The sequence below is a fragment of the Castor canadensis genome, chromosome 12 (assembly GCF_047511655.1).
Source record: "Castor canadensis chromosome 12, mCasCan1.hap1v2, whole genome shotgun sequence".
NCBI lineage: Eukaryota > Metazoa > Chordata > Mammalia > Rodentia > Castoridae > Castor > Castor canadensis.
Genome location: NC_133397.1, coordinates 87,742,151 through 87,768,901, shown reverse-complemented (window position 1 = coordinate 87,768,901; position 26,751 = coordinate 87,742,151). Strand labels below are relative to the sequence as shown.

Sequence of the window (26,751 nt, the reverse complement as noted above, 5' to 3'; positions counted from 1 at the left end):
GTTGCTTTAAGGTATCTGCTTTAGTTTCTCTGAGTTAAGGGCAACAAATGCTAGCTAGTTTTTTAGGTGTCTTACCTATCCTCACCCCTCCCTTGTGTGCTAAAGCTTTTATCATGTGCTCATAGTCCAATCCCCTTGTTGTGTTTGCCCTTGATCTAATGTCCACATATGAGGGAGAACATACAATTTTTGGTTTTTTGAGCCAGGCTAACCTCACTCAGAATGATGTTCTCCAATTCCATCCATTTACCAGCGAATGATAACATTTTGTTCTTCTTCATGGCTGCATAAAATTCCATTGTGTATAGATACCACATTTTCTTAATCCATTCGTCAGTGCTGGGGCATCTTGGATGCGGGGAAAAAGGAACCCTCTTTCACTGTTGGTGGGAATGTAGACTAGTACAACCACTCTGGAAAAAAATTTGGAGGCTACTTAAAAAGCTGGACATTGATCTACCATTTGATCCAGCAATACCACTCTTGGGGATATACCCAAAAGACTGTTACTCCAGAGGCACCTGCACATCCATGTTTATTGCGGCACTATTCTATTTGATATTTTTGTGTGGCTATTGTGGATGGAATTGTTTCCATATATTCCTTCTCAGTTTTTTCATTGTTGATGTATAGAAAAGCTAATAATTTTTGTAAGTTGATTTTTTATTCTGTCACCTTACTGTAGCTGTTTGTGGTGTCTAAGTTTTTGGGTAGAGTTTTTTGGGTCTTTAAGGTATAGGATCATGTCATCTGCAAATAAGGATATTTAGACAATCCAACACCACTTCATAATAAAAGCTTTAAGTAAACTAGGAATTGAAGGACTGTACCTCAACATTGTACAGGCTATATATGACAAACCTACTGCCAATATCATACTTAACAGTGAAAAACTGAAACCACTCCTTCTAAAATCATGAACAAGACAAGGGTGCCTACTATCCCCACTCCTATTCAACATAGTACTGAAATTTCTAGCCAGAATTTCTAGGCAAGAAGAAGAAGTAAAAGAATACAAATAGGTAAAGAAACTGTTCCATGTATTTTGAATGGTAGTTTGCTGGGTAGAGTATCCTAGGGTTGAAGTTATTTTTATTCAGTGCCTGGAATACCTCACTCCATGCTCTTTTGCTTTTTAGATTTCCATTGAGAAATCTGGTGTAATTTTGATGAGTTTACCTTTGTATGTTACTTGTTTTTTTCTCTCTTAAAGCCTTCAATATTCTTTAATCTCAGTGCGTGTTGTTTTAATGATAATATGTCATGGAGTAGTTCTATTCTGGTCAAGTCTGTATGATGTCCTGGAGGCTTCCTGTACCTGAATTGGCATAGTTTTCTCTAGATTTTGGAATTTTTCTGTTATTTTTTTGTTGACTATATTATGAAGTTCTCTTGCTTGCACCTCTTTTCCTTCTTCAATGCCCATGATTCTCAGGTTTGGTCTTTTGATGGAGTTGGTGAGTTCTTGCATATTCCTTTCACATGACTTGAGTTGTCTGATTGATAGTTCTTCACTTTTTCCTTTAATTACCATTTCATCTTCACCTTCTGAGATTCTGTCTTCTGCTTGTTCTAGTTTCCTTCAGTGGCCTTCCATTTTGTTTTGTATTTCTGTTTTATTCTTTTTTTCTAAGGTTTTCCATATCATGGGTCACTTCCTCTTTAATATTGTCAATTTTCAACCTTAATTCATTTATCTCTCTATTTATGGTGTTTTCTGTTTCACTTTGGTGTGTATTTAGGGCTCCTTTGAGTTCATTTATTTGTTTTTGGGTTTTCTCATATTCTTTATTTTTATTGTCTTGGAATTTCTTGAGTGCCTCCTGAACATTTTGGTTGACCATGTCTAGTAACATCTCTGAAATTCTCCTTGATTTCTTGCAGAATTTCTTTTTTCAGGGTGTTCTTGTGGGCTTTGTTGGGCTCCTTTGTATAGTTTATCTTTGTTTTGTTGGAGCCTGGATCTGGGTATCCATTTTCTTCATTTTCCTTGAATCCTGTACTAATTTATTTTGGGGGGGAGAATGGTTTCCATCCTTTTTTGTCTCCCCATCACTCCACTTTGTACAGTTTCTGTCCCTGGTCTATGTGTAATTTAGTATTATGTAACTTACAATAGTAAAATTAATAAAACCAAGAAAGAATGAGAAAAAAGAAGAAGAAAAAGAAAGAGAAAAAAAATGGAGAACCAAAGAATCAACAGGGAGAGATGGTGGACAATCAAACAGTGAACAAGACAAACAAACACTTAAAGAAAAGAAAAAAGAGAGAAAACAGTCCCCAGTTCAGGAACAGTAGCATTTCAGTCTTAGTAGTTCTGGTGTTACTCTTTCAGTATCCAGTCCTGTTTGTCTGTGTCTCCTAGGCAAGTTTGGAGCTTGTGTCTGGTGGTGCTGGAGCCCTCCTGTGGTGGGTGGTGTCCTGGTGGACCAGAGGCCTGGGAGGCTGGTGGCCCAGTGGGCCTACAGGGTGGAGGACTGGTCAGCTGGCAGGTGAGGGTGGCCTGCCTGTTCTTTCAGTGTATCATGACATGGAAAAGCTTTCCATGGGCTAGGGATTCAGGGTGCCAAAATTTCAGCTCTCCCTTCTGCTTTACCTCAGCCAAGCATTTCTCCAGCATCTCAGCAAGGTCCTTGATTCCTGGAGCTCATGCATTCTGTGTCTGTGTCCCAGTCACTATTTTGGATCCTCCTCCAGTATGCATGTTTTAAACCTGGGACTGGACAGAGGTCAGTATGGGAAAGTGACCGGGAAGTAGTGAAGAGGTGAGGGAGAGATGAATCAATTCAGGTTGTAATACACTTGTGCATGGAAGCAATGCTAGTAATCTCTATGCATAGCTATCCTTATCTGAACTAGCAAAAATGCTTTGTCTTTATTATTATTGATCATGTCTACTCTTCAAAAAATTGGAGAAAAGGGCACAACAGTTTCTGCCTGGAAGCTCAGAGGTTGAGGGTGAGAAATGGCCCAAACATTGCATGCACATATGAATAAATGAATAAAGAAAAAACAACAAAAAAAAAACCATGGGACTGGGATGGAATCCCATGCTGTGTTGTAACAGCATGTTTATCTCTGTAAGATACTTCCAAATTTTTCTTCATTGACAGTAACGTTTATGTTTCCTCCAACAATGTATGACATTTCCAGATGCTCCCAATCCTTACCTGTACCTGGTGTTTTCAGGATTTTTTTCCCCTCTTTTGGTTGTCATTTTAATAGGTATGTATTTGTGTCTGATTGTGGTTCGTTTGGCAGGGTTTTGAGTTCATTCATTTACTATTCTGGTAATTCCTGTGTAACTGATGTCCAGGCTGTCTATTCTGTTTTAAAATATGATGTCCATAACAGCTATTCAGATGTGAAACTCTGCTAATATCCCTGTCCATGATAGCTCAGCAATTAGTACATAAGAGTAATTCCAAAGTCATGTATCTTTTTTGGCAGTTGCCTTTTAATGTTTGGTAAATTGAGTTTCTTATACAATAAAGGAAGCATAATTTTGTTAGTAAATGACCATCATCATTTGTGCTTTGGAACATAGAAGAATCTGTAATCAAGAGCATATCAAATCCCTGAGCTATACTGAATATTAAATACTGGCCATTTTCCTTGGCAGGAAAGGACATTTAGCAAATTTCTTCACCAGCATGCATTTATTTGTTTATTTGAACCAGGATCTCACTATATTGCCTAGGTTGGTCTGAAACTCATGGATTCAAATGATCCTCCAGCCTCAGCTTCCCAGGTAGGTGGGATTATAGCCATATGCTACCACATATTGTTTATTTTTTAAAATGATAATCATTTTTGAATAAATATCTTATGTTTCAATTACAGATCCTGTGTAAAGCAATCCATGGGCCATTCCCAAGTTTGTAGTGTGTTTTTGATGGTGTCCTTTAGAAAAGTTTTCCAGGTCCATAGCCATGATCATGGTTTTGACTTTACCTTTGCTGGTAGTGCAACATTGTTACTTCCTTGACCCAACCCTAGGCTGATCAGTGTCTCTAAGAGTGCGTATGAGACTCAACATTAAAAAAATCATCTTCCTGGGCAGCCATTCTGATGTAAAAGCCTAACACTGACTAATAGAACAAACTTACCATACAGTTATCTGACTGAATTGGTCAATGCTCAATAAATAATAGCTAAATATTAAAATGGAAAATACAGTGAAGTGAATACTATTCTAAGATATGTTTCATCTTTTTACCTATATGTCATCATCTTTTTGAAAAAGCAGTGGGGGCTAGGGTATGGCTCAAGTGGGAGAGCGCCTGCTTAGCATGCACTGATGTCCTGAGTCTTAGCCCCAGTTCTGACAAAAATAAATAAATACATAAATAAATAAATACATAAATAAAAGCACTGTTTTCAAAGTCTGATAATCCAGACTTAGCAGACTTTGTTTGCTGACTGACTAGTTTTTTATCTATGGGAAAATCGGTTAAATTTTGTTGGTCCACATTTTCCCATTTGAAAATACTGAGTTTAGAATAAATAATTTCTAAGGTTCCTATACTTCAGTGCTCTATTATCTCTAGACTGTGTTAGTCTTTGGTTCTGGACCTTTGTTCAGAAAATTAGAGAAGTGTTCACTTCATAAAAAAGAAGCATCTGGACAATACATATTTACATGATATAATAGCATTTATACTGTTATTAATGCAGTAGACCCATTTCAAGTGAGGGAGCAGATGCCAGTTTGTCCTTGAACTTATGCTCTTTGATAGTCTAATCTGTCACCTAATTAAGTTATGGATACAAAGGGTCACCTTTACTAAGTTAGTTAACACAAAACTGAGTAATAAAAATTATTTTGTATTTATCTGATAGGCACTTTGTATATATTAGGAAAACACATAAACAGAGACTATCAGAATATTAGCAAACTTTTATTTCTTTTGCAAGATGCAAAAGAGGCAATATAATGTACAAACATGGTTGTGACCATGACTTAAGGAAGTCAACTGTTAAGATCCAATTCCTCTTCTGGGGCTGGAACTGTGGCTCAAGTGGTAGAACACCTGCCTACCAAGTGGAAGGCCCTGAGTTCAAACCCCAGTTCCAACCAAAAAAATTCCTCTTCTGCATTCACTCCCTAAATTACTTTGAAGAAGTGGGCACATCAATTTTGTCTTAGTTTTATCATCTGTTAAATTATGATGAAATTAGTGCTTATTTAATATAGTGCCTATTAAAATTTGATGTATCCAAAGTACTTAGAACATAGACCAGTAAATTTTAAGGTTTGTATTTAGTATTAATTACTAATGTCATGAAGACAGTCCTGCCTTTTACATGGGGTATTTATGATCTTGCCTGATTTATAAGGGATGCACATCTTCTTATTTTCTTGGCTAAAGAATGACTTCCATTCCCAGTAGTCTGAAACTATCCTCCAGAACCACATACACACTTTTTTTCATTTATTCATATGTGCATACAATGATTGGGTCATTACTACCCCCTTCCCCTCACTCCGTCCCTTTCCCCCCACCCCTTCCCTCTCTCCCCCACTCCCTCACTTCCAAGCAGAAACTGTTTTGTCCTTATCTCTAATTTTGTTGAAGAGAGAGTATAAACATTAATAGTGTTTTTCTTAGTTGAGGTTAGGATAGCTATATAGGGAGATTCCTCGTATTGCTTCCATGTACATGCACACTTTGGATCTGTCAGCATTCCTGGCTTTCATTGTCTTCCATTTGAAATGGACTGTATCAGTCCTCAGTGTTGATTAGCAATAGATACTGAAAACAACATCTCACATTCTTATAACAGGAGCCAATATTATCACCCTGCTGGTGTGCTGGGAATGTAGACAAATGCCCTCAGGGTCCTTTAGAACTTATCCATATAAAGCCAAATTTATGAGATGAAACACACACTTGTAAATGAGCTTTTTAAATAGCATATAGTATGTTTCATGGACTCCACTTTGCTTTGGAGAGAATTTTGACTTGTCTCATAGCTTTGATTTTCTTCTTAGACAAAAAGCAAACAAACAAACAAACAAATCCAGCAGAATATGCCATTTAAAAATCTTGTGTGATGTCCAGTTGATTTACAAACAAAATGTTTGATACATTAAGATTATATAATTATAATATTTTGTATGGTTTAAAGGTGCAGTTATGGTTTGATAATTAATTTTGTATAGTCACTCATTTGTCAAATAACATCTTGTCTGGGAAACTTTTATGTGCTTTGCCATTTAATTGCATCTTTCTTGTTTCATAGAACTCCACAGGCACAGTTTGTTAACATGCTACCAGATACATTCACACATTCATGCGAAACTATCAGTGAGGCACAATGTTCTCAGAATGAAAAGGATGGTGACAGTGAAGGTCAGTTAAGCTTTGATCACATCCTTTTACATCTATTATTTTAAATTACATTCAACAAACATTAAGTAGCATCTGCTTTTGGTATTCTTTAAGGTGTCATTGTCAACTGGACGATGTAACCTATTTTCAGATCAAAATCATGCAGTCTTCTTCCCATTCTCTAGATTTACTTTGGCTAACTAAAATAGTTTCATTAAAAAAATTAATGCCAAGAAATTGTATATTTCACTTGATTTGGGAAAGTCAGCAGTATTTGTATCACCATATGTGTGCATGGGAGAAGACCATTCTTTGTTGTTGGTAATATGATTTCAAGAAAGGAGGGGAGAAGGGGAGTAAGAGGTGTTTGTGGGGAAGGTTGCCCAAACAATGTATATACATGTGAGTAAATGTAAAAATGATAAAATGAAAAAAATTTAAATAGTAAAAAATAAAAAAATAATGGAAATTATCAGATAAGATGTGTTCTTTGGAAATACTATTTCTAATCTTATTCCTTAGTTGAGAAGACTGAAGTACAGTATCCAACTCTTTTCCCACCAGTAGAAGAATTAAATATAGAGAGACCTGAACCACGTCTAAAGATAATAGAACTAGATGAAGTAAGTGCTTACAAACTATTCACATTTGTTAACAAACAGAAAACCTGTAACATACAGTTATGTCTACATACTATTGTCAATAAAAGTTCTTTCATAACTCATCTAAGCTTAAGTATACATATTTGAATTTAAGTATGCTGATAAAAATACATTAGTATAATTTTAATATAGAGAATAAATTTGTGAGCTATATTTCCATTTTTTGGAAGCAAGCAGTATGGGAAGTGAGAAAACACTCCACTATGATAACTTACAAAGTGTACTTTAGTAACAGGTTAGTTTAAGGTGTGACAAAATTATTGCATTTCTGACTTTTCAGTCATCTAGTAACTGAGTAAACCACGTGTCCTAGGTATTTCTGTTACTATGGTTGTCTCAGAAAATATAATGCAGAAACTACCTCTTTAAATACTGCTTTCTTCTTTAGGTTGATAGGTTAACGGTCTGAGTTTGTTGTTTTAAAGACTAGTGGTGTTTTTATTTTGTTATCTAGATAAGTTGGACAACACACAAACACTGATGCATACATGTGCTACTTATTAAATTGTTGATGCCTACAATAAGTTTATGACATGCCAGAGAACCAGAAACCCTGTAGTCACCAGTCGTCTTGGTTATCCATAGTTATATAATAAAATACAAGTTGTTATTGTTGGCTCCAGATGTGATGATTTTGATATGGTGACATATCAAAACACCTTCAACAAATAACAGTTGAGTTTGCTTAGTTCGCCTAGAAAGCATGTGTTAGAGGATATAATTAAAGTATTCATCATTTGTGACATCATTTATAGGAGAAAGTACTCTGTCACCCACAATTAGCTAATTAATGTGTAATAAATTTATTTAATATACTAATATTATGTAACATATTTAATAAGACTTATGAAGAAGAATTTGAAGAACAAGGAAGCATGGTGCCTTACAAAGTTGAATTGGCTGATGCAGAGAGTCAACTAAGGTGAGATCTTTCTAATTCACTCTGGGTACTTATTTTTCCTTTTGCTTGTTCTGTTGATCTTTATTATTATATTATTGTTGTACTGTGGGTACATTGTGACATTACCAAAGTGCTCATTATATATCACAATTGAACTCATCCCCTCTATCACTCTCCTTTATCCCTCCATCTTCCCTGTTCCTGGAATAGTTTTAGCAGGTCTCATTTTTCCATTTTCATACATGAGCACATCCACTATATTCACCCTCCTTACCCTTTATTATATCCTTCTCCCTCCCACTGGTAGCAACTCCCAGACAAGACCTGTTTTACCTTCCTGTTCTCCATTTTAAAAAAGACATCATTGTTTCCTTAAGATTAAAAACCAAACACACAAAAATCATGTAGCTCTTAAAATGAGAAATTCATGATGTCAAAACTTGCGCGTTTAATGTTAATTTTACTTGTCACGTTTAAATATGTGTATACTATTGATATTTGCTAATATTCATCAATAAAAAATTGGCTTCAGTGGATAAGTGTACACTTGCTCAGTATTTAGATGATTTAGTAGATTCTTTTGAAGTTAGGAACTGTTATTTGAAGAGGTTGGCCAAGTCTGATATATTTCATATGAACTTTCTTCTCTAAACATACTCTTTGAATTTTCTTCTTTTTACTTTGCTATGAACCTAATCAAAGTTATATAAATGATAAGATTAAGAGATTAAAGCAGCTCCCTTACAGATTGTTTTCTGGGTAGGTTTTAATACATTATAAATTAGATTAATGAAGTATAATAGTTATCTTTGTAATTACTTTATAGAATTTTATAAGCTCCAAATTAAAAGTAATGCATAGTTTTATTTGTTAACAGTGTTAAGAATTACCCTCTCTCCTCTTTGCTGGTGATACTTTAGCATTCCATGTGCTTTCACTACAAAGTAATGACTTGAATAAATAATGGAATAAAGTTCCTATTAAGTAGCTACTATATAAGCTCTTTGTTTAGATTAATTTAGAACCTTTTCAGAGTTTGGTGACAGCTATAGTCCTAAGTGATGATGCCCTTGGACCCCCAAAATGTCCATGTTGGGACACTAGACTCAGATATATGGTGATAATTGTGTTTTTGGACAGAGGACAACTTCCTGGCCAGCAAATAAAAGCCTTATAATATATCACAATTGAATTAATCCCCTCCCTAAGGAAATGAGTTGCATTTCTACTCCTTCATTTGATCCCTATATATGTTATTGCTTGATCCTTATGACAATGTTAGAGAAGGTGCAGAAAGTTATTGATCAGGGTAGTAGTTTCATGCTTGGTTTGAAGGTACCCATAGAACTATATTAATTTTATCTCTTTCCTGGGGATAATGAGTGATGAAAGAGCACCTTTTTAGTCAAGTATAATCCAGGAGTTTTGTGATGGTACTAGGTAGAGTTTATATAAATATCAGGTACTAATAAATACATTATTCAATTCATAGTGTATGTTATTTAAATTATAACTATGCATAAAGGTAATCATTATTAAAAATTGAAACTTAAATGCCATACACTACTTTTAACATTTTTGATGCACAATGCAGTTTAGTGCATCAATGTACTATGATCCTCCTAACAAAACTTTGTTTTCATCAAGTTTCAATTAGTTTGAAAGATAACTCTTCATTTTAGAAGAAAGAATGTGAGAAATCAAGCTTATTTCAATATCTTATGAAATAAGAACTTTCAAGTGAAATTTTGTAATTGAACTTGATTCAGCTACCTATTCCTTTTATGCAGTACTATTTAATTATTTGTAGCCTATAATGTCTGCTGTAAAGTTAAAACTATTATCAAATTTGCATGAATAACATTCCACTAGAGAATATATGCTTTTAATAAATTGAGAATATTTTATATCATTTCCTTCAACTCTACTTTTGTGATTGTCATGAAACATGAAAGTTGGATATTTCCTGACTACCAGTGGAATAGTTTTCCATATGAAAATAGCATCTATCAACATCATGCTTTCAACACAGGAAAAGTAGATCTCTTAAATCTTTGTCTGAGAAACAGCTCTACATATTGTAAAGATAACTTAAAAGGTAACTTTTTTCTTATTGCTTATTACTACTAACAATGAATGCTGGTAATTTAACAGTAATCAATAGATATTGAAGCCTATGCAAATTTTGCTTATTGTTGTTTTCATTTTAAAACCAGGAATTTAGTCCTTGGAGGAAAATTCCTTGAAAATGTATAATTTTGGAGGAAAGGAGGGGGCGAGGGGAAGGGGGGGAGTAATGACCCAATCATTGTATGCACATATGAATAAAGGAAATTAAAACAAAAATGAATAATTTTTCTAACATATAGTCTGTTTAGTAAGTGGCCCACAGTGTTTTGTGTTCAGAAGAAAACAAAACCATTATAGGCTCTCTAAACATTGTTCTGGATTAAACAAGCATTTAAAAGGTGACGTGGAATACCTTCATGAGAAAAGCCTGAATGGCATGTTCATATTTGATATAAAGTTTTGCATGACATAAAACCTAACCCAACAAGTCATCTTACCTGTGTCTCTGTGTTGTATTGACTAATAGTTTCTTTGAACTCATTAGGTTAGAATGCTCTGTTGAAATGCCTGGTTTCACTTTCCCAATTGTGAGAGCATTAACTAGAGTTACAGCTAAGTATCCTGGCCTGGGTGTCAGATTTTGTTTTCATATCTGCCTTTCAATCGCTGTCACCTTGAAATGTCTTACTTTCTTTGACCTGATTTTAGTAATCTAAAATGCAAGAATTAAATAATTTCCAATCTTCCATTCAAATATTATGTTTGATATAGCTAGGATTTTAAGAAAACCCAATAGCTACATCTTACATGAAGAATCTGAGAGCTACTGAGGGGCATTACTTAAAATAATTGGTTATAAAACTGATGTTTACCTTCAATAAAAGTAGAGAACAGAAGGTAACAGAGGGAGATAGTTTGGTGCCAACCATGCTGTTTTTGCCATTTTCAACTACTGAGCCCCTATATCCTTGTGGCCACATATAAACTACACCTACTGTGTAACTTAGGAATTTATAGGACTCCAGATATGTCTAGAAGGTAAGTGTTGTTCAATGGAAGGGAAGCATGGTTTTCCAGTTGCCTTTGAGAAAATGGTGAACATAAATGCTATACAATTGTTACTTTGAAGAAACCTTTAAAATAATTCTTTAGAGTGGTCTTTGATTTGCATCAAAATTGGGCAGAAAGCACAGCATTCCTAAATAACCTTTGACCTACTTACATACACAGCTTCCTCCCCTATCAACATCCCACACCAAAATACTCATTCCTTTTTATCAATGAATAATATTCCATTAAAAAGCTGTGCTACATCCACACTTTACTTATTGAAGGAGGTCTTTGTTGCTTCCAAACTTTGGCAGCTGTGAATACTAGTGCTATTAACAGCCATGTGTGGATTTTTGATTGGGCATAAGTTTTTAGCACATTTGAAAAAACACCAAGAATGATTGTGAAAATATGTTTGGACTTGTAAAAAATTACAAAAGTGAATGAGAATTCCTATTGATCTACTCATCACTGGCATTTGAGGTTGTTAGTGTTTTAGATTTTTGCCATTCTAATAATTGTGTAGTGATAGTTCATTGCTTTGTTTGCAATTCCCTAACAAAATGTGATTTGGGGCATCTTTGAATATGTTTGTCATCATCTGTGAATCTTTTTCTTTTTCTTTTTTTATCTCTTTTCTTCTTTTTTGGTTCTGGGTTCTGCACCCCAGAGTCTTGTACATGCTAGATAAGTGCTTTACCATTGAGCTACATTTCCAATGCCATATATCCTCATATGCTTTCTTTATTGTGTTATCTGGTCACATTTTTGTCTATTTTTAATTGTGTGGTTTGTTTTACTATTGATAAATTTTAAGAATTCTTTCTATATATTTGAAACACTGCTTTTTAAAAATCAGGTAATGTCTTTTGCAAATATTTCTGTCAGTTTATGAATTGACTCTCATTCCATTGACAGTATTTTTTCAGAGTAGAAGTTTTCATTTTTCATGAAGCTCATCTTATTATTTCTTTGGTGTTTTGTCTTCAACATTGTCATCATGGCCAAGGTCATCTAGGTCTTTTTCTATACCTTGCATTTCACATTTATCTGAATTTCACATTGAATTAATTTTTGTGAGAAGTATAAGGTCTGTGTTTAGATTCATTTCCTTTCATGTGGATTTCCAGTTGTTCTCCCAGTGTCAAAGTGACTGTCTTCTCCCCATTGTCTTACATTCACCCCTTTTTCAGAGACCAATTGACTCTATTTATATGGGTCTACTCTGGGTCCTCTATTCTGTTCCTTTAGTCTGTTTATCCATTTTAAAATCAATAGCACATTGACTGTTGTAGATTTGTAGTAATTCTTAAAGTAGAGTGGAATTGATACTCTGACTTTGTTCTCTTTCAACATTGTGTTGGATATTTGGGGTTGTTTGCCTCCCCATATAAGTTAATTCATTTCTCACACTATTTAGACATTTAAGAACTGTAGCAGTTTGAAGTGGAATTTCCATGTGCTATGGGTAATTGCAGTTATATAAGCATATTATTATAACAAATAAGTCTTTTGAGATCCAAAGCAGAATTTATACCAGCAGAGAAAAATTTAGCCAAAGTCTCTACTAGTTTATGTAGGTATTTGTTCTGGAAGAATACTAATGGCTGGTTAGATGAAGCTGTATTGAATACAAATAATATTTATACTTTTATGTAAAATGAAAGCAATGTCTGCAAGAAGTTTTAAAGAATTTTTATTCTTCAGAAGAGCTTGATCAGTTTCACCACTCAGGCTTCACATTGTAACCACTGGTAAAAATTTGTTGGGGGAAAGTAAATATTGCCAGTGTCTAAGTTTCACTCCCATTGTCTGATTGTCTGATTGGAGTCAGGTATAGATCTCCAGGAGATTCTCTTATGTGGCTAAACCAAGTGATTTGCTGAAAGCAGACATGATGAGGGGGTGACATGATGAGGGGGTGACATGATGAGGGGGTGACATGATGAAGGGTGACTAAGATGAGCCTGTTCACTTTGTGGCTTCCTAGAGGCACATGTCCAGAAGCACATGTTGTGGAACACTTTGGCTACAGTTCTTTTATCAGGCAGAACTCCCTGTGACCTCTGCTATTACTGCACATGCCAAGGAAGAGAAACAAATGTGGAAGGTTTCCTTTTCTATATGAGTTGCAATTATAAAATTTGAATGAGAGAAGAAGTGGGGAAGTAAGAATTGAACTATAAACTGACATAAAAACTTGCATCCATTTCAAAATTTCATTGCAAAATAATGGCTGTCTTCCTTTTACTAGTTTACCTCATTAATATTTGATTATATAAGTGAATTATGATTGCCATCTATGAATGTAAGCATAGTAAAAGTATTTTAACATTGAAGCCTCAGTGAAGAGATTTTGATAAAGTTTTTTACCACCAAACTTTTGGTTTATGAACAGCTTAATCAATTTACTTGTCAATTCATTTACCTCTTATAAATATGTATTTTCAACTGCAGTAACTTCAAATGCAGATTTTGACAACAATGTGGATCCTGATTCTCACTCTCCTGACACTGAAAAACTAGGGGAAAGTAGTTCTTCTCAACAAAACTTAAACAGAAAAGTATAGATACAGAAAGTAACCATAAGTCTGATGATTTCTGCATATCACTGGAGAGCAAGGATTCCTTGCCAAGTACAGATTTCAATCAACCTTCCATTGAAGAGAAATTATCTCAAGTCAACAAAGAATCCTTTGAATTCAGCAATCTGCATAATAGGCCAACCTTTGAAGATTCTAAAACTACAAAGTCACCACTGGTAAATCTCTACTATTTATTAACATTTTTAGAAGGAATTTCTGAAGAAAATGTTATTTTGGTTCTCAAATGTTACTGTCTACTGAAGTTAAAATGTGCTGACTTATATTATCAGGTGGTAGCTGAAGAGTGACTTGTATGGGAAAGAACACTAATGACTTATAGAGCAAATTCTAGTATGGTGAATGCCATATTAACAAATGGTTTTCTGTGACAAATGAATTAAGACCCACCTCATAAACCATAGTAAGAGTGTAATTACTTTTTCAAATAAAATTCATTATCAGTAATAATAAATCCTATCACTTTTCAAAATGAAATAAATGTGGATAGAATCACTTTCTCGGGCATAATAAAAGTCAGGGTAATAAAGGTAATTATTTCAGGAATATAGCTAATATAGAAATAGCGATGGCAAAATTTTTTGTTTCTTCTCAGAATAAATAAAGGTACAGTAATTACTTATTTCATTATTGCCAAATTTTATGTTTATGTTTGAACCTCCATTATGTACATTAGAAATATTCAGTAATTGTAATTGGAACGTGGGTAAGTTAAACCTTTCCATAATCCTTAAAAGTTATTTAAAGTGAACCTCCACAAACCTAAGCTCAAGAGGGAACCAACAAAGCAGGAGAATGAATACTTGAGTTGCTGATACTTCTGCTCCAGGGACTGGCTTTCTGCAACCACTTTGTTGCAGGTGTTGTGCCTTTGTGTGGGAAGCAACTGGATTTGAGACCTCTGCAAAAAAAATGCAGATTCGTAAAGTCTGCTTAGGAGAAATAACCACAGGTGCAACCACAGGTGCAACCATGAAGGTGCAACAAGATGGAAAGAAATTAATTTATGCAGGAGATCTGAGTCAGGTCAATAAAACATCTAACATAAAAACTAAAAATCTTGGGTTTTCATTTGGTCTAAGTTTGAAGATACTTATCCAAATGTAGACTTTCTTTTCTTTTTTTTTTTTTTTTGCAGTAGGGGGTTTGAACTCAGGGCCTATACTTAGAACTACTCCATCCCTTTTCTGTGATGAGTTTTTTTGAGATAGGGTCTCACAAACTATTTTCCAGGGCTGTCTTCAAACTGGGATCCTCCTGATCTCAGCCTCCTGAATAGCTAGGATTACAGGGATGAGCCATCGACACCTGGCACCAAATATACACTTGAATATACATTTATTACTTGGACCTTCCATGAATCCATGTAGCCCAGGCTAGCTGGAGAGTAACACTAGTGTTGATCCATTTCTATTAATTCCTTGATGTTTCTGGCAGAAGTAAATCCCAATCTCTTTTATAAAGACATTCCCACAATTTTTCCAACAATAGATGTCTCATTTAAAGCTCCATTTCAGATGATCTTATCTTCCCACTGCCCCCTTGAAGAAAATAGTTGATCATACACATGAATTTCAGCAAAGAGAACAAACAAAAATTCCAGTTTCCTAATCTCTACAGGGTATCATGAAGATGGCTTGGTAACAAATGCTCATATAGCAGCTGTGTTATTTAGAAGAACTGTGAGCTTAGGGACTCCATTTTTTGTACTGGGCAATAAACCTGCTGACCTCATCTGGTCCTCTGCATAGTGCTCTGTGGAAACTAGCTTCAAGGAATTGATGCAAATGGTGGTACTCTTCACAGCTTCTATATAGCTGTGACTAATAAAACTGTTGTCTCTGACCAAGAAGTCTTTTGTGTTTTGCCAGTGTCCATGAAACTATGACAGACTGGCAAGTAGGTGAAATCTTAAAAGTTCTTAAGCTCTGTTTTGTTACGTTTTTTTCCTTTTGAGATAGCATTTTACCACACAGCCCAGGCTAGCTGGAAATTGCTATGTGGCCCACAGTAGCCTTGAACCTGGGATCTTCATGCCTCAACCTCCTGAGTGCTGGGATTATTGATGTTCACAACCATGCTAAATGCTCTTCACAGTTCTTGATGGCAAGTAGACAGAGTAAGCTGACAGAAGCACATTGAAGCTTAGTAATTAGAAATATTGTGAGCAGATTAAATTGTGTAATTTTTAGTTAGAAACAGATTCCAAGTTTAGATATAAAAACAAAGCCCATCTAGTTGATTTTTATCAGAAACTCACTTAAAGCATGAGGAGAAAGTTTGAGAATAAAGGTAAGAAATAATTTAAGAAAGAATAATAAAAAGTTCAAGGCAAAGCTTTACCAAGGGAAAGGGTGACATTATATGTGAAAAAATTGAAATTAACTATTTACTAGAAAAATCAAGTAAAATTTAAATTTGTATATATTTATATATCACTATAGCCTCAGCTACATTAAGAAAAAACTGGACAAAATGAAATGGTATTATTGACGAATTCATCAGCCCAAGAGAATCTTTTAGAGGGAGAAAACTCAGGGCCCTGTATTTGTTAGGCAGGTGCTCTGCAGATGATCTTTGAGTTATTACAAATTTTTGACTTATGATTCTGTAAAAGCAGTATGCACATAACAGAACTATGCTTCAGATTTTGGATTTGGATCTTTTCCGCATCTAAGGATTTTCAGTATTACACTCTCTCATAATACTGGGTAGTGACATTAAGCTGCAGCTCCCAGGCAGTCATAACACCCAGCTAAGCTATGGTGTTTGGCAGGTTAGGGATGTTAAATGCATTAATATTTTCAACATAACAATGGGTTCATTGGGATGTAAGCCCACTGTAGGCAAAGGAGCATATACAATAAATGGAAGAGTAAAAAGTAACTACTTATGAGCCTGACTCAAAAGCAATAAACAGTAATAATAAACCAAATTCAAAGAGTGGCAAAAAGAAATAGTGATGGTAAGAATAGAAATAAATATTATAGAAAAATAAAAAATAAAAATCAAGTAGCTTTCAACAAAACTAGAAGGTGTTGGTTATTTCAAAATAGTTCTGGACATATTGGCCAAGAAAACACAAAAAGTACAAATAGACAGTATATATTGAATCAAGAGAATGATACGATTTTTAAATTGTTAGATTCTGACAAATGTCATACCAACACATTTAAAAATATGAAAAAAATTCTAGGAATATGACTTGTGGAAACTGACTATGGATGGATTAGAAAATCTAAAAAGACCTATGACCATTTGCTGTGGTTTGAATGTATCTTCCAAAGTTCAGGTACTGGAAACTTAATCTCCAATGGAATGACAGTTTTGAGAGGTGGGACTGGGAAGCAATGATTAAATCATGAGGGATCTGCCCCCATATTTGGATTAATCATGTTATTGGGGAGCAGGTTTGTTATTCTGAGAGAGGATTTGTTGTACAGTGGGTTTGATCCTCTCCCATTCCCTCGTGTTCCCTTGCCTTTCTGCCTCCTTCCATGGGATGAGGCAGTATGAAGGCTAGCCCTGGATGTGAGCCCCTTCATCTTAGACTTTCCAATCTCTAGATCTGTAAGGGATAAATTTATTTTCTTAATAGATTATCGGTACAGGACATTCTGTTATCTTAGCCCAAAATGGACTAATACAAAATTAAACCATTTAAAGTAGCAGTTAAACATCTATTTTTCTTCAAACTCCTTTCCCTTCATGAAAATAAAATAGGCATGCAAGTTTTGCAGGTAAATTGTAATAAACCATTAAAATATTAATATTCTAATCTAATTATTACTTATGGAAGAGAAAAGAAGCAAAAGTCCACCAATTATTATTTGAGGCTGCTTTATCCTTGATGGAGACGTTGGGAAGAGACTGTAAATTCAGATACCAGAATATAACTTCAGAGATGATTTAGCAGTAAGCTCTGGATGGAGCATCACTTTCTGTGCTTCTCTTCTCCAATTCTCTGTGTGATGAAGTCCTGGAAAATGTGAGGGCTTCCCTGCTGTTCCCTCAGCTCTGTAGGAGAGGACTGACCCTCCTAAGCCCTGAGCATTTTGGCCTTAGGCCCTACCCATTTTCTAGTTTTTTTCCCCAGAGAACTAGAAAATTGATTTAGGTCATTTAAACCAATAACTTGTATCCCGGCTTGACTTCCTGGCCTCATCCAATTGATCAGTCTGTCAGAGACAGCTGTGACTTAAGTGGTACCCCTATGTACCACCAGTATTCTGTACCATGCTATTCAATTAATGCAAAAAAATTTTTTTCACCAAGTTTATATGTTTTTTTAAAATAACAGTGTATGTGCTAGTATTCATTCTGGTTTTATTCCATCCAACAAAATAAATTGTTCAGAATAAAATGTTTCCATAGAGCTAGTTCTGTTAACAATCTAAATGAATGTTTAAATACTTGAGATTCATAACATCTTTACTAGCTCGAACCTGCTGAAGGAATCAAGAGCAGTGACTGTTGTAAAATGGCTTGCATAGTTACTGTTTTTTCAATTAGATGAGACTAAATGTAGTTCTGGACAGTAGTAAAGCTCTTGTATGGAATGCCTGCCTTTTCCTCATGGGAGATAGTGGGTTGAGAGGCTTTCAGTTTGCTCAGGAAGAACTTGCCACAGAATTGCTTCTTTTACCACTTGGACCACACTCTCAGTCTTATGTGCTGTAGTTATTTTTCAGGCAAGGTCTTATACTTTCTGCGTAAGACATTTCTGTGCTGGCCTTGAACTGAGATTCTCTTACCTATGCCTCCTGCATAGCTGAATTATTCTATGAGAAATAGGCTCACAGTCTTTGCCTGAGCCGGCCTTGAACCACATTTCTATTGTCTTTGTTTCCCAAATAGCTAGGATTATAGGTGTGAGCCACTGTGCCTGAATCCTGTTACAGAATTGTAAAGAAGTCTTCAACAGATTAATGGATCTGTAATTTGAGGATTTTTATAAATACAATTAAACAGTATTTTAACTTACTCCAATGTAATTATAACTAAGGAATAAAAAATGTTTGAATAGTTTCACAGAAAATGTCTACCACCTATAATAGGAATCCTATTATATTCAATTATATATAATTGAATATATAATTCAATTATATTCCTATAATTGAATCCTATAATAGGATTCAAACTGAGTGGCCAAGATTCTCCCTGAGCAACAAAGAGAAGACAGGAGCCAGCTAACCTCTGTGATGAGTGACGTTGGTTACAGCTTGAGAGAACTTGAAGAGATACAAATTAGAAAGCCACCACTGGGAGGCCTGTAAGCAAGGCAAGCTTTCTAAAGTGGCCATCAGGAGAATCAATCAGATGGACACATCACAGGGTGCAGACTAAGTTCTTGTCTTTGAATAATGAGGCAGTTAAATCCTTTCTCTTTTCATGCCTAATGTCTAGATCTGAACTTTTGTCATTCTCCTTTTGCCCTAGTAGAAACCATTTCCTGAGCAGAAATCACTTAGGTATCTGTTGTGCTCCAGAACAATATTCATGTTCCTACTTCTTAGTAGGGCTAATTTTTAGCGGTGGTGTTTCCTTAACACTCAAGTTGAGTGTTAAGATTGTTTATTTTGCACTTCAGTTTTTGAGAGGCAGATCTTCTTATTGAATCATGCACTAAGTTGTAGGCAGTATGTGAAAAGAACATGGGACTAATTGGGTGTCCATAGTTCTGGTTCTAAAACTATCAGAAGTTGTGAATTTGGACAAAAAGAAAATAAAATGTAATCACTATAAGTTTTCTGAGCTGCGAACCAACACTTTTAAGTCCTTTCAGATTTGCAACTGCATAATCCAGATGTAAACCAAACGTGAGCTTTACTAGAATGTAAGGAATTCCATAGCTATTGATCAATATCTGGGAGAGCCAAGAAAGATATCCAGGGAAGAGTAGACTTGGGTTTGTCTCTGAATGACATGCCTTACTGGTGACTAGCTTTGTTTTACAATATTTTTCATTTATATGGCTTAAAATTTGTATAGAATTATAGAAATTTGCTGTGCATTGTTTCAGCCCTTGAAGCAGACTATATTTGGGTATTGCTAAATACTGATAGCCTCTCTGATTATATTTTAAGTCCATCTAGAGCTCTTACTTCTTAATTACTAATCTGTTTCCTACCAGATTTCAGGTTTTTTTTTTAAATCTCAGTGCTAGTCTGTCCAAGAATAAGAGGATACACAAAAATGAATTAATAGAATGGTGGAATAAGCCTGCATTTCAAATCAGCAAGCGTAGGTCTGTTGGTTTCTTGTTACATAAAATTCACCTTACTTCTTTTCCTCTTGTCTCAGTTTCTTACTTGTATATTTGCTTCATGATGAGTGCTTTGTTAATTGGATTTTATCTATGGCCATTGTCAGATCAAATATATTCCTATCAATATTTTACTTTCATCTTTGAAATTGTTTTATATAGAGACAAAGACACTAGTTCAAAGGCACTGTGTGTGAAAGACACTGTGTTCTAGTATAATTTCTATGCAAAGACAGGGAAGAAAATAAAGGAAAGAAGACAGGAAGGAAAACTTTTATTTCATAAATTTTTGTCCTCCTTAGATTCATGGCAACTTTCAGATAATTACTATAATTTTGATTTATATACTTTTCAGATTTATTTTATATAAATGTTGTGTTAGTGTGTCTTCACTATTAGAACATTAATTTGATAAAAGCAGGATTTGCACCTAATGTGTAGTTAAGGTGTTCAATGAATGAATGTATTTCTTTGTTGTAATGAGGTAGAAAAGAAACTTTATTTTGTTGAATTTTTTCCTAGTTGTTAGAAGAAATAGCCCTCAGAAGCAAACCTATAACTGAACAATACCAAAGACTTGAGAGATTCTTTACTTTTGAGAAAAACAAAAGACTTAGCTTGCTTCCCTCTCGAAGCTCGGAATGCAACCTTTCCTGTACTAAGATTACACTTATAGGTAAGTTCAGATATGGATGACTTATGAATCAACCTAACAATTTTCTAACTAATTAAAAAAAACTGTCATCATTGGAAGAAATACTGGGCAATTATGTTCAATGGATAAAATCATCTTCGTGTGTAGCTGAAATTATTAGTCATGTTTGAGTTACCATACACTTATCTTTGAGGCTCCTATCATAACGTGAGGAAACATGACTGTAATAAGATTGGGGAAAGACTATTTTTAGAATTTAAAAGCGTGATCCTTAATATATGTAAAATAGTACAAACTCTTTGAATTACTTCATCAGCTAAGCATTTTATGATGTTCCTTAAATTTCATCTTAAAAAGAAATCATAAAATCTCAGGATCTGTTAAATTTCTAAGATATATCTGTAATTTCTTTTTCTCTCTCAAGTCTTTCTTGTTGTGGTAAAAAGCAGATAACTTAAAACCTATGATCTTAATCATTTTAAGTGTCCACTAAAGGTATTCGTAATGTTGTATACCATCACTACTATCCATCTCAGATCTCTTTTTACTTTGCAAAGCTGAGACGCTATTCATCATTCTCTCCTCCCTCTCAGTCCCTAGCAAACACCATGCTACTTTCTCATTCTATTAGTTGGTTATTCTAAGTACTTCATTCATATAAGTGGAGTCATACAGTATTTGTGTGTGTGTGATTGGTCTATTCCACTTAACATGATGTCCTCAAGTTTTACCCATATTGTAACATGTGCCATAATTTCTTTTTTAAAAATATAAACTATAAGAAAGCAAAACTAGATGGTTTGAAGCTCTATCTACTCAGCTTCTCCTTTATGAATCTCCCCGACTTCCAAGACTCTAGGGAAATAGAAAATGACTATCAAAGCAGAAAGAGTTTAAAAAAGAAAAACTTCCTTTTAAAGGCTGGATAGTATTTCATTGTACAGATTAGCATATTTTGCTTATTCATGCATCCATTAATGGACACTTGAGTTGCTTCCACCTTTCAGCTGTTGTGAATAATGATGCTATGGACATGGTTTGTACAAATATCTCCTCAAGACTCTGCTGTAAATTCTTTTGGGTATATACCCAAAAGTAAACTTCCCTACTGTTTCTCACAGTGGCTATACCATGGAACACAGGGTTCCAATTGCTTTATGTCCTCGTTTCTTGAGAGTAGCCATCTTCTTGAGTCTGAGGTGGCTTATCACTGTAGTGTGGATTTGCATTTCCCTAATGGCAAATGGTATCAGGCATGATTTTGTGTGCTGTTGGGCCATTTGTATTTCTCCTTTGGAGTGACATCTATTCAAGTTCTTTGATCATTTTTTAGTCAGGTTATTTTTTAGTCCAATAGCAGGGTCTTTTGATACAGGATTTGTTTTTGACTTTTTATAAAGTTCAATTGGTCTGTTGCTTGTTTTGTTATCTGTGCCTTTTATACTGTGCACATGAAGTCATTTCTGATTCCAGTCCTTTGAAGATTTTGCCCTGTATTGTCTTCTAGGGTTTTATAATTTTTAGGTCTTACATTTACATCTTTGATTCATTTTCAGTTAACTTTTGTTCATGGTATAAAAATCCTATATTCATTTGCATATTGAGTTCAAGTTTTCCAGCACTATTTGTTGAAAAAAATCTGTCCTTTTGTTTACCTTTGTCAAAAATCATTTGACTGAGTGATTTTAATTATTCTTACCACACACACATAAAAGTATATGAGGTGGGCAAGGAAGGTAGCTTTGTGACCATTGACATTTAAACACTTTCAGGTCTGTAAAGTCTGTGACCTTGCAATGTATTCCTATTCATTTGTGTCTTCTCTAATTTCTTTCAATTAAGTTTTATATTTTTATTGTGTAAGTCTCTTATCTCTTTTGTAATTTCTGAGTATTTCATTCTTTTTAGTGGTTTTTATAAATGGAATTGTTTTCTTTGTTTCTATTTTGAAATGTTCATTGCCTATATAAAGAAATAGAGTTAATTTTTGTTTACAGGCTGACTTCTACCCTGCTACTTTGTTCAGTTGTTTTAACTATGTTTTGTGAATTTTTAGGGTTTTATACATACAAAATCATATCTTCAAACAGAAATGGTTTTAATGCTTCCTTTCTGACTTGAATGACTTTTATTTCTTTTATTCTCATTTCTCTTTCTAGACTTTCAATACTGTTTTGAATAGAAGAGGTGAAAGCACACAACTTTTCCTTGCTGCAGATCTTAGAGGAAAAGCTTTTAGTCTTTTGCCATTGATTGTGATATGTGCTCTGGGTTTTCATCAATGGTCTTTGTTATTTGGAGTAGTTTTTCTTCTATTCCTGGTATCTTATGAGTTCTTATCCTGAAATGGTGTTGAATTATGTCAAATTGTTTTCTACGTCAATTGAAATGATCATATTTTTCCCTTTATTGGTTAATGTGATGGATTACACTATGGACTTTTGTATGTTAAATCATCCTTATATTCCAGGAAGGATCACTGCTTATACAGGATATTAGTTCAAAGTTTTCTTTTTTTCTATTTTCTTTGTTTTACTTGGTATTAGGTAATGGGTAGCATCATAGAATAAGTCAAGAAGGGTTCCCTCTTCAGGTTTCTTGAAAAAGTTTGAGAAATATTGGTATTAGATTTTTAAAAAATGTTTGATAAAACTCACCACTGAAACAATTCAGTCCAGGACTTTTCTTTATTCAAAGAGTTTCTTGATCTTGGGGAGCTCACAGGTTTGGAGGGACACTTGACAAAATGGGCTGCTTGCCTTGGTTTAAAGCCTCTCTTCAAGACAGAAATTTAAATACAAATGAATTGTTCATATATATAAAATTTATGTGTCTCACTTGCTCTAAACTTTATGATTAAATATCCTTGGCTAGCTCAGATCTTTTCTATATGCACTTATGGTGAGAATCTGTCAGATATAAAATTCTTCTAGGAGGAAAACCATCCATTTATGAAAAATGTTTTTTGGCTCTATAATTAGGCACCTATTCTCACATCAAATTCTAAAGCAGCCTCAAACCTTCTGGCTGCTTCCTTCTGAGGCAGTCAGAAGGAACTGTATATTGATTAGAATAAATGCATGTGCATGCTATGCAAAACTTGTTACTGAGACAAATCTTCACAAATAAATAGACAGATGTTTTTAAGTATCAATTTGGTCAGATCAGTCAGCCAATAGTTTAATACAGAAAACATCTGTGGGATCACCTACTTTATACCAGGTTGCCAGACACTGGTGACACAAAATAAACCCTGGTACCTGTGACTCAAGAACTTAGAGTCCAGTACAGAGGGTCTCACAAATCTATATCAATGTAATCATTTGGAAAACCTGGTGGCTCACATATTTTTGGACCCCACTCTTAGAGATGCAAGTTTATTTAGGCTGGGGTAAGGCCCAGGAATTTGGACTCACCAACAATTCTCTGTTTTTCTGGCATAGATAGCTTAAAGTTCATATTTTGGAAAAACTGCTGGATAGATATGCAAATGAATAAATTACTCTGTTAATAAAAGGGCTATGAATAATGTGTGTTTGGAAATTGATAGGTAATTAATGATGGGACATCCAATCAGTTATAACAGAGGTAGGTACATAACGTAGTTTTTTAGGAAAAGAGATGATAAAAATGACTTTGCCATTGAAAAGTCTAGATATGAAAGATGTTAGACACTATGACATTTCAGTTGAGTCTTTAAAAAGTAATAACATTTATATTTAGGAAAGATGGGAAATGACTTTCTGGACAGAGGTAGTGACCTGAAATAAAATAAAATGTTTCTGCTATACTACAAGTAATAGAAATCTTATATTCTGAACCTGTGCCAGTTTATAAAGGAATTTCAATACCTGTAAGATTTTAAAACTTGTTTGTGTAAGAACATGGTAGCTTTGAAATACTAGTGTTTAGCATATAGTCCATTCGTTGTCTCTACTTCCTCCCAAAACTTACTCCTTCTTCATCCCACCTTATGGTCTGTGTAATGGCAATACCATCCAAACATATGAAGCCCCAAACCTGGCAGTCAGCTTGACCCCCCAGAAGTCATAAACTGTTTATTTGTAAATCCTGATGATTTCATCCTCAAATCCAGCCCCAATCTAACCCCTTTATCTCTTATGTTCCTGGTGATCCGAAGTCAGATGCATCATCTCTTACCTGTTCCATTTCTCTTTTACTCCTCCCAAAACCATGTTGATATGATTAATTTCCATCAAGTTCTAGTATTTAAAGTCAGTGAGTATGCATCTATAGTCATAAAATTGTTGGTATTTATAATTTATAGAGAGTGAATTATACTTTCTGTATATTTTATCCATAAATAATATTGTGATTCTGCAGCCTAAAAGCATTCCACAGTTTCCTATAAAAGGTAGAAAAAAATTGTCTTCTTTCCCCTGCATCGTCCAGCAATACCTGAATTGTTACCCATCCCCTAACTGCATCTTCTCCCACACTTTAGTCAGATTGACTCCTTTCATTTCCTAGGCAGGCGAGGCCCTTATTTCTTAGCCTTAGAATGGGCACTTCTCTCTAATACAGGATGATCTGCAACCTCCAACTCCATCTGAAGACCCTTCTTCATATGAATGCTTCTTTCCTGTTAGAAATAAGGTCAGCAGTGGTCCATTTTCAATGCAAGGAATTTAACCCTGGGTAGATAATTACTGGATGCTTGCTTGTGTATGAGCTTGTGGAGGTGACAAAGCTCATACACCAGAAACACTACAAATAGGATGTTAGTGGAGGGTAAACTGACAAGGGCAATTAAACTGGGAGGGATAAATGAGGAAAGGGATGAAAACTATGTACATGACAGAAAGCACATATCACAGAGAGGCCTTCCCACAACAAAGAGACAAAGAGCGTTGGATACAAAAGTCCTTTCTAAAATTGGATCAATCCCAAGAGAGGCATATTTTAAAATAACCCAGCAGGAAATAATAAAACTTAGACAATGCCCGGGAAAGATTGTACACACCCTGAAGTACTCAGCCAAAGAAGAACCAGGGTAGGACCTGTGTACTAGGGGTAAAAACACCTATTGTAACTGCTTTGGGTGTGCCTGCCAACCAGACACCCGATCCTGGAAGACTGTCATTAAAGTCTTCTTTTCGCTGCACTACACGTGTCTCAGTCCATTGTTTGAGTTTCAACAGGTGAACATGTTTCTCACATTTCCCACTAATAGATCTCAGTTCAGTTGCAAGAGCTGTTTGAGACCTTTGAGACATCCTACCTAATACCAGCTTTTTGAATCTTTCTATCACTTTTATGTTTCTCATAGAGCCTATCATGATCTGACATTATCTTATTTAAATATTTTCTGCTGTCTCCCAACTTGGTTAGAACAAAAGCAAGTCCTAGCCTGTCCAGTTCATTGGTGTATCTTCAGTGATAGAACAGGGGCCTGCACACTGTAAATGCTCAGTAACTGTTTCTGAGCAGAGAAGTAGGATAGAAAGACTCTGTGTGTTATTTTGGAGCACAACTTGCAGGTAGGGACAATGTCTCATTCACATTTGAATATCCTGATCATAGCACACTGCCTGGCAGTTTTAAGAGTTAATAAATGACCTTATAATTGAATTGGATAAGTATTAATTCACAGGTTCTCAGAGCTGGAGGGGATTTAAAACATACTGTTCAATTCCTTAATTTTGCAGGTGAGTTATGGATTACCATTTGTTAGGTCACAGGCTGATTTCTAGTTCAGTGACAGGAGACAGTAAGTTTCTTAGCAACCCAGTTTGGCACTTTTTCCCCACTAAACCATAATACTCAATAAAATTTTATAATATGTTTCTAGAATTCCTAAAAATTTGTTCTCTGTTTTGCTAAGAATATGAATCTCAGCAGTTCATAAACAAGAATATCTATAGACAACATGTTTGCAAACTTTATTCAGTATTAAAATATTGGGTCTTTGGATCAGAATATTGTTATTTGCTACTAAAATGCTACCCAAAAAGCATGCTGATATAATTATGTTCTCTCAATGCTAATGTTATATTTAAAATGGTAATAGCATTGTTATATTAAATATTATTCAGTAAATTATTTATATTTTCTGTATCTTTATTGGTGTTTTGGGGCTCATTTTTTGGCAGAGTTTCATTAAGTAACTATAGAGCATATATTCTTTAGCTAACACCAAGGAAAATTTATTTTGTTATAGTTAGGATGCAACTGATCAGTATTAGTCAT

At 34.8% G+C, this 26,751-nt stretch overlaps 1 protein-coding gene across 1 annotated transcript in view; it reads left to right on the top strand.

The window, feature by feature from the left end:
* The window catches only part of LOC109675084 (zinc finger B-box domain-containing protein 1-like), a 104,538-nt gene that overhangs the window by 52,791 nt on the left and 24,996 nt on the right, over positions 1–26,751 (top strand). The window contains 7 exon segments of the mRNA XM_074049035.1: positions 6,247–6,356; positions 6,858–6,958; positions 7,840–7,919; positions 9,854–9,996; positions 13,476–13,568; positions 13,571–13,779; positions 20,409–20,562. Of these exon segments, the coding sequence (XP_073905136.1) occupies positions 6,247–6,356; positions 6,858–6,958; positions 7,840–7,919; positions 9,854–9,996; positions 13,476–13,568; positions 13,571–13,779; positions 20,409–20,562 (890 nt within the window).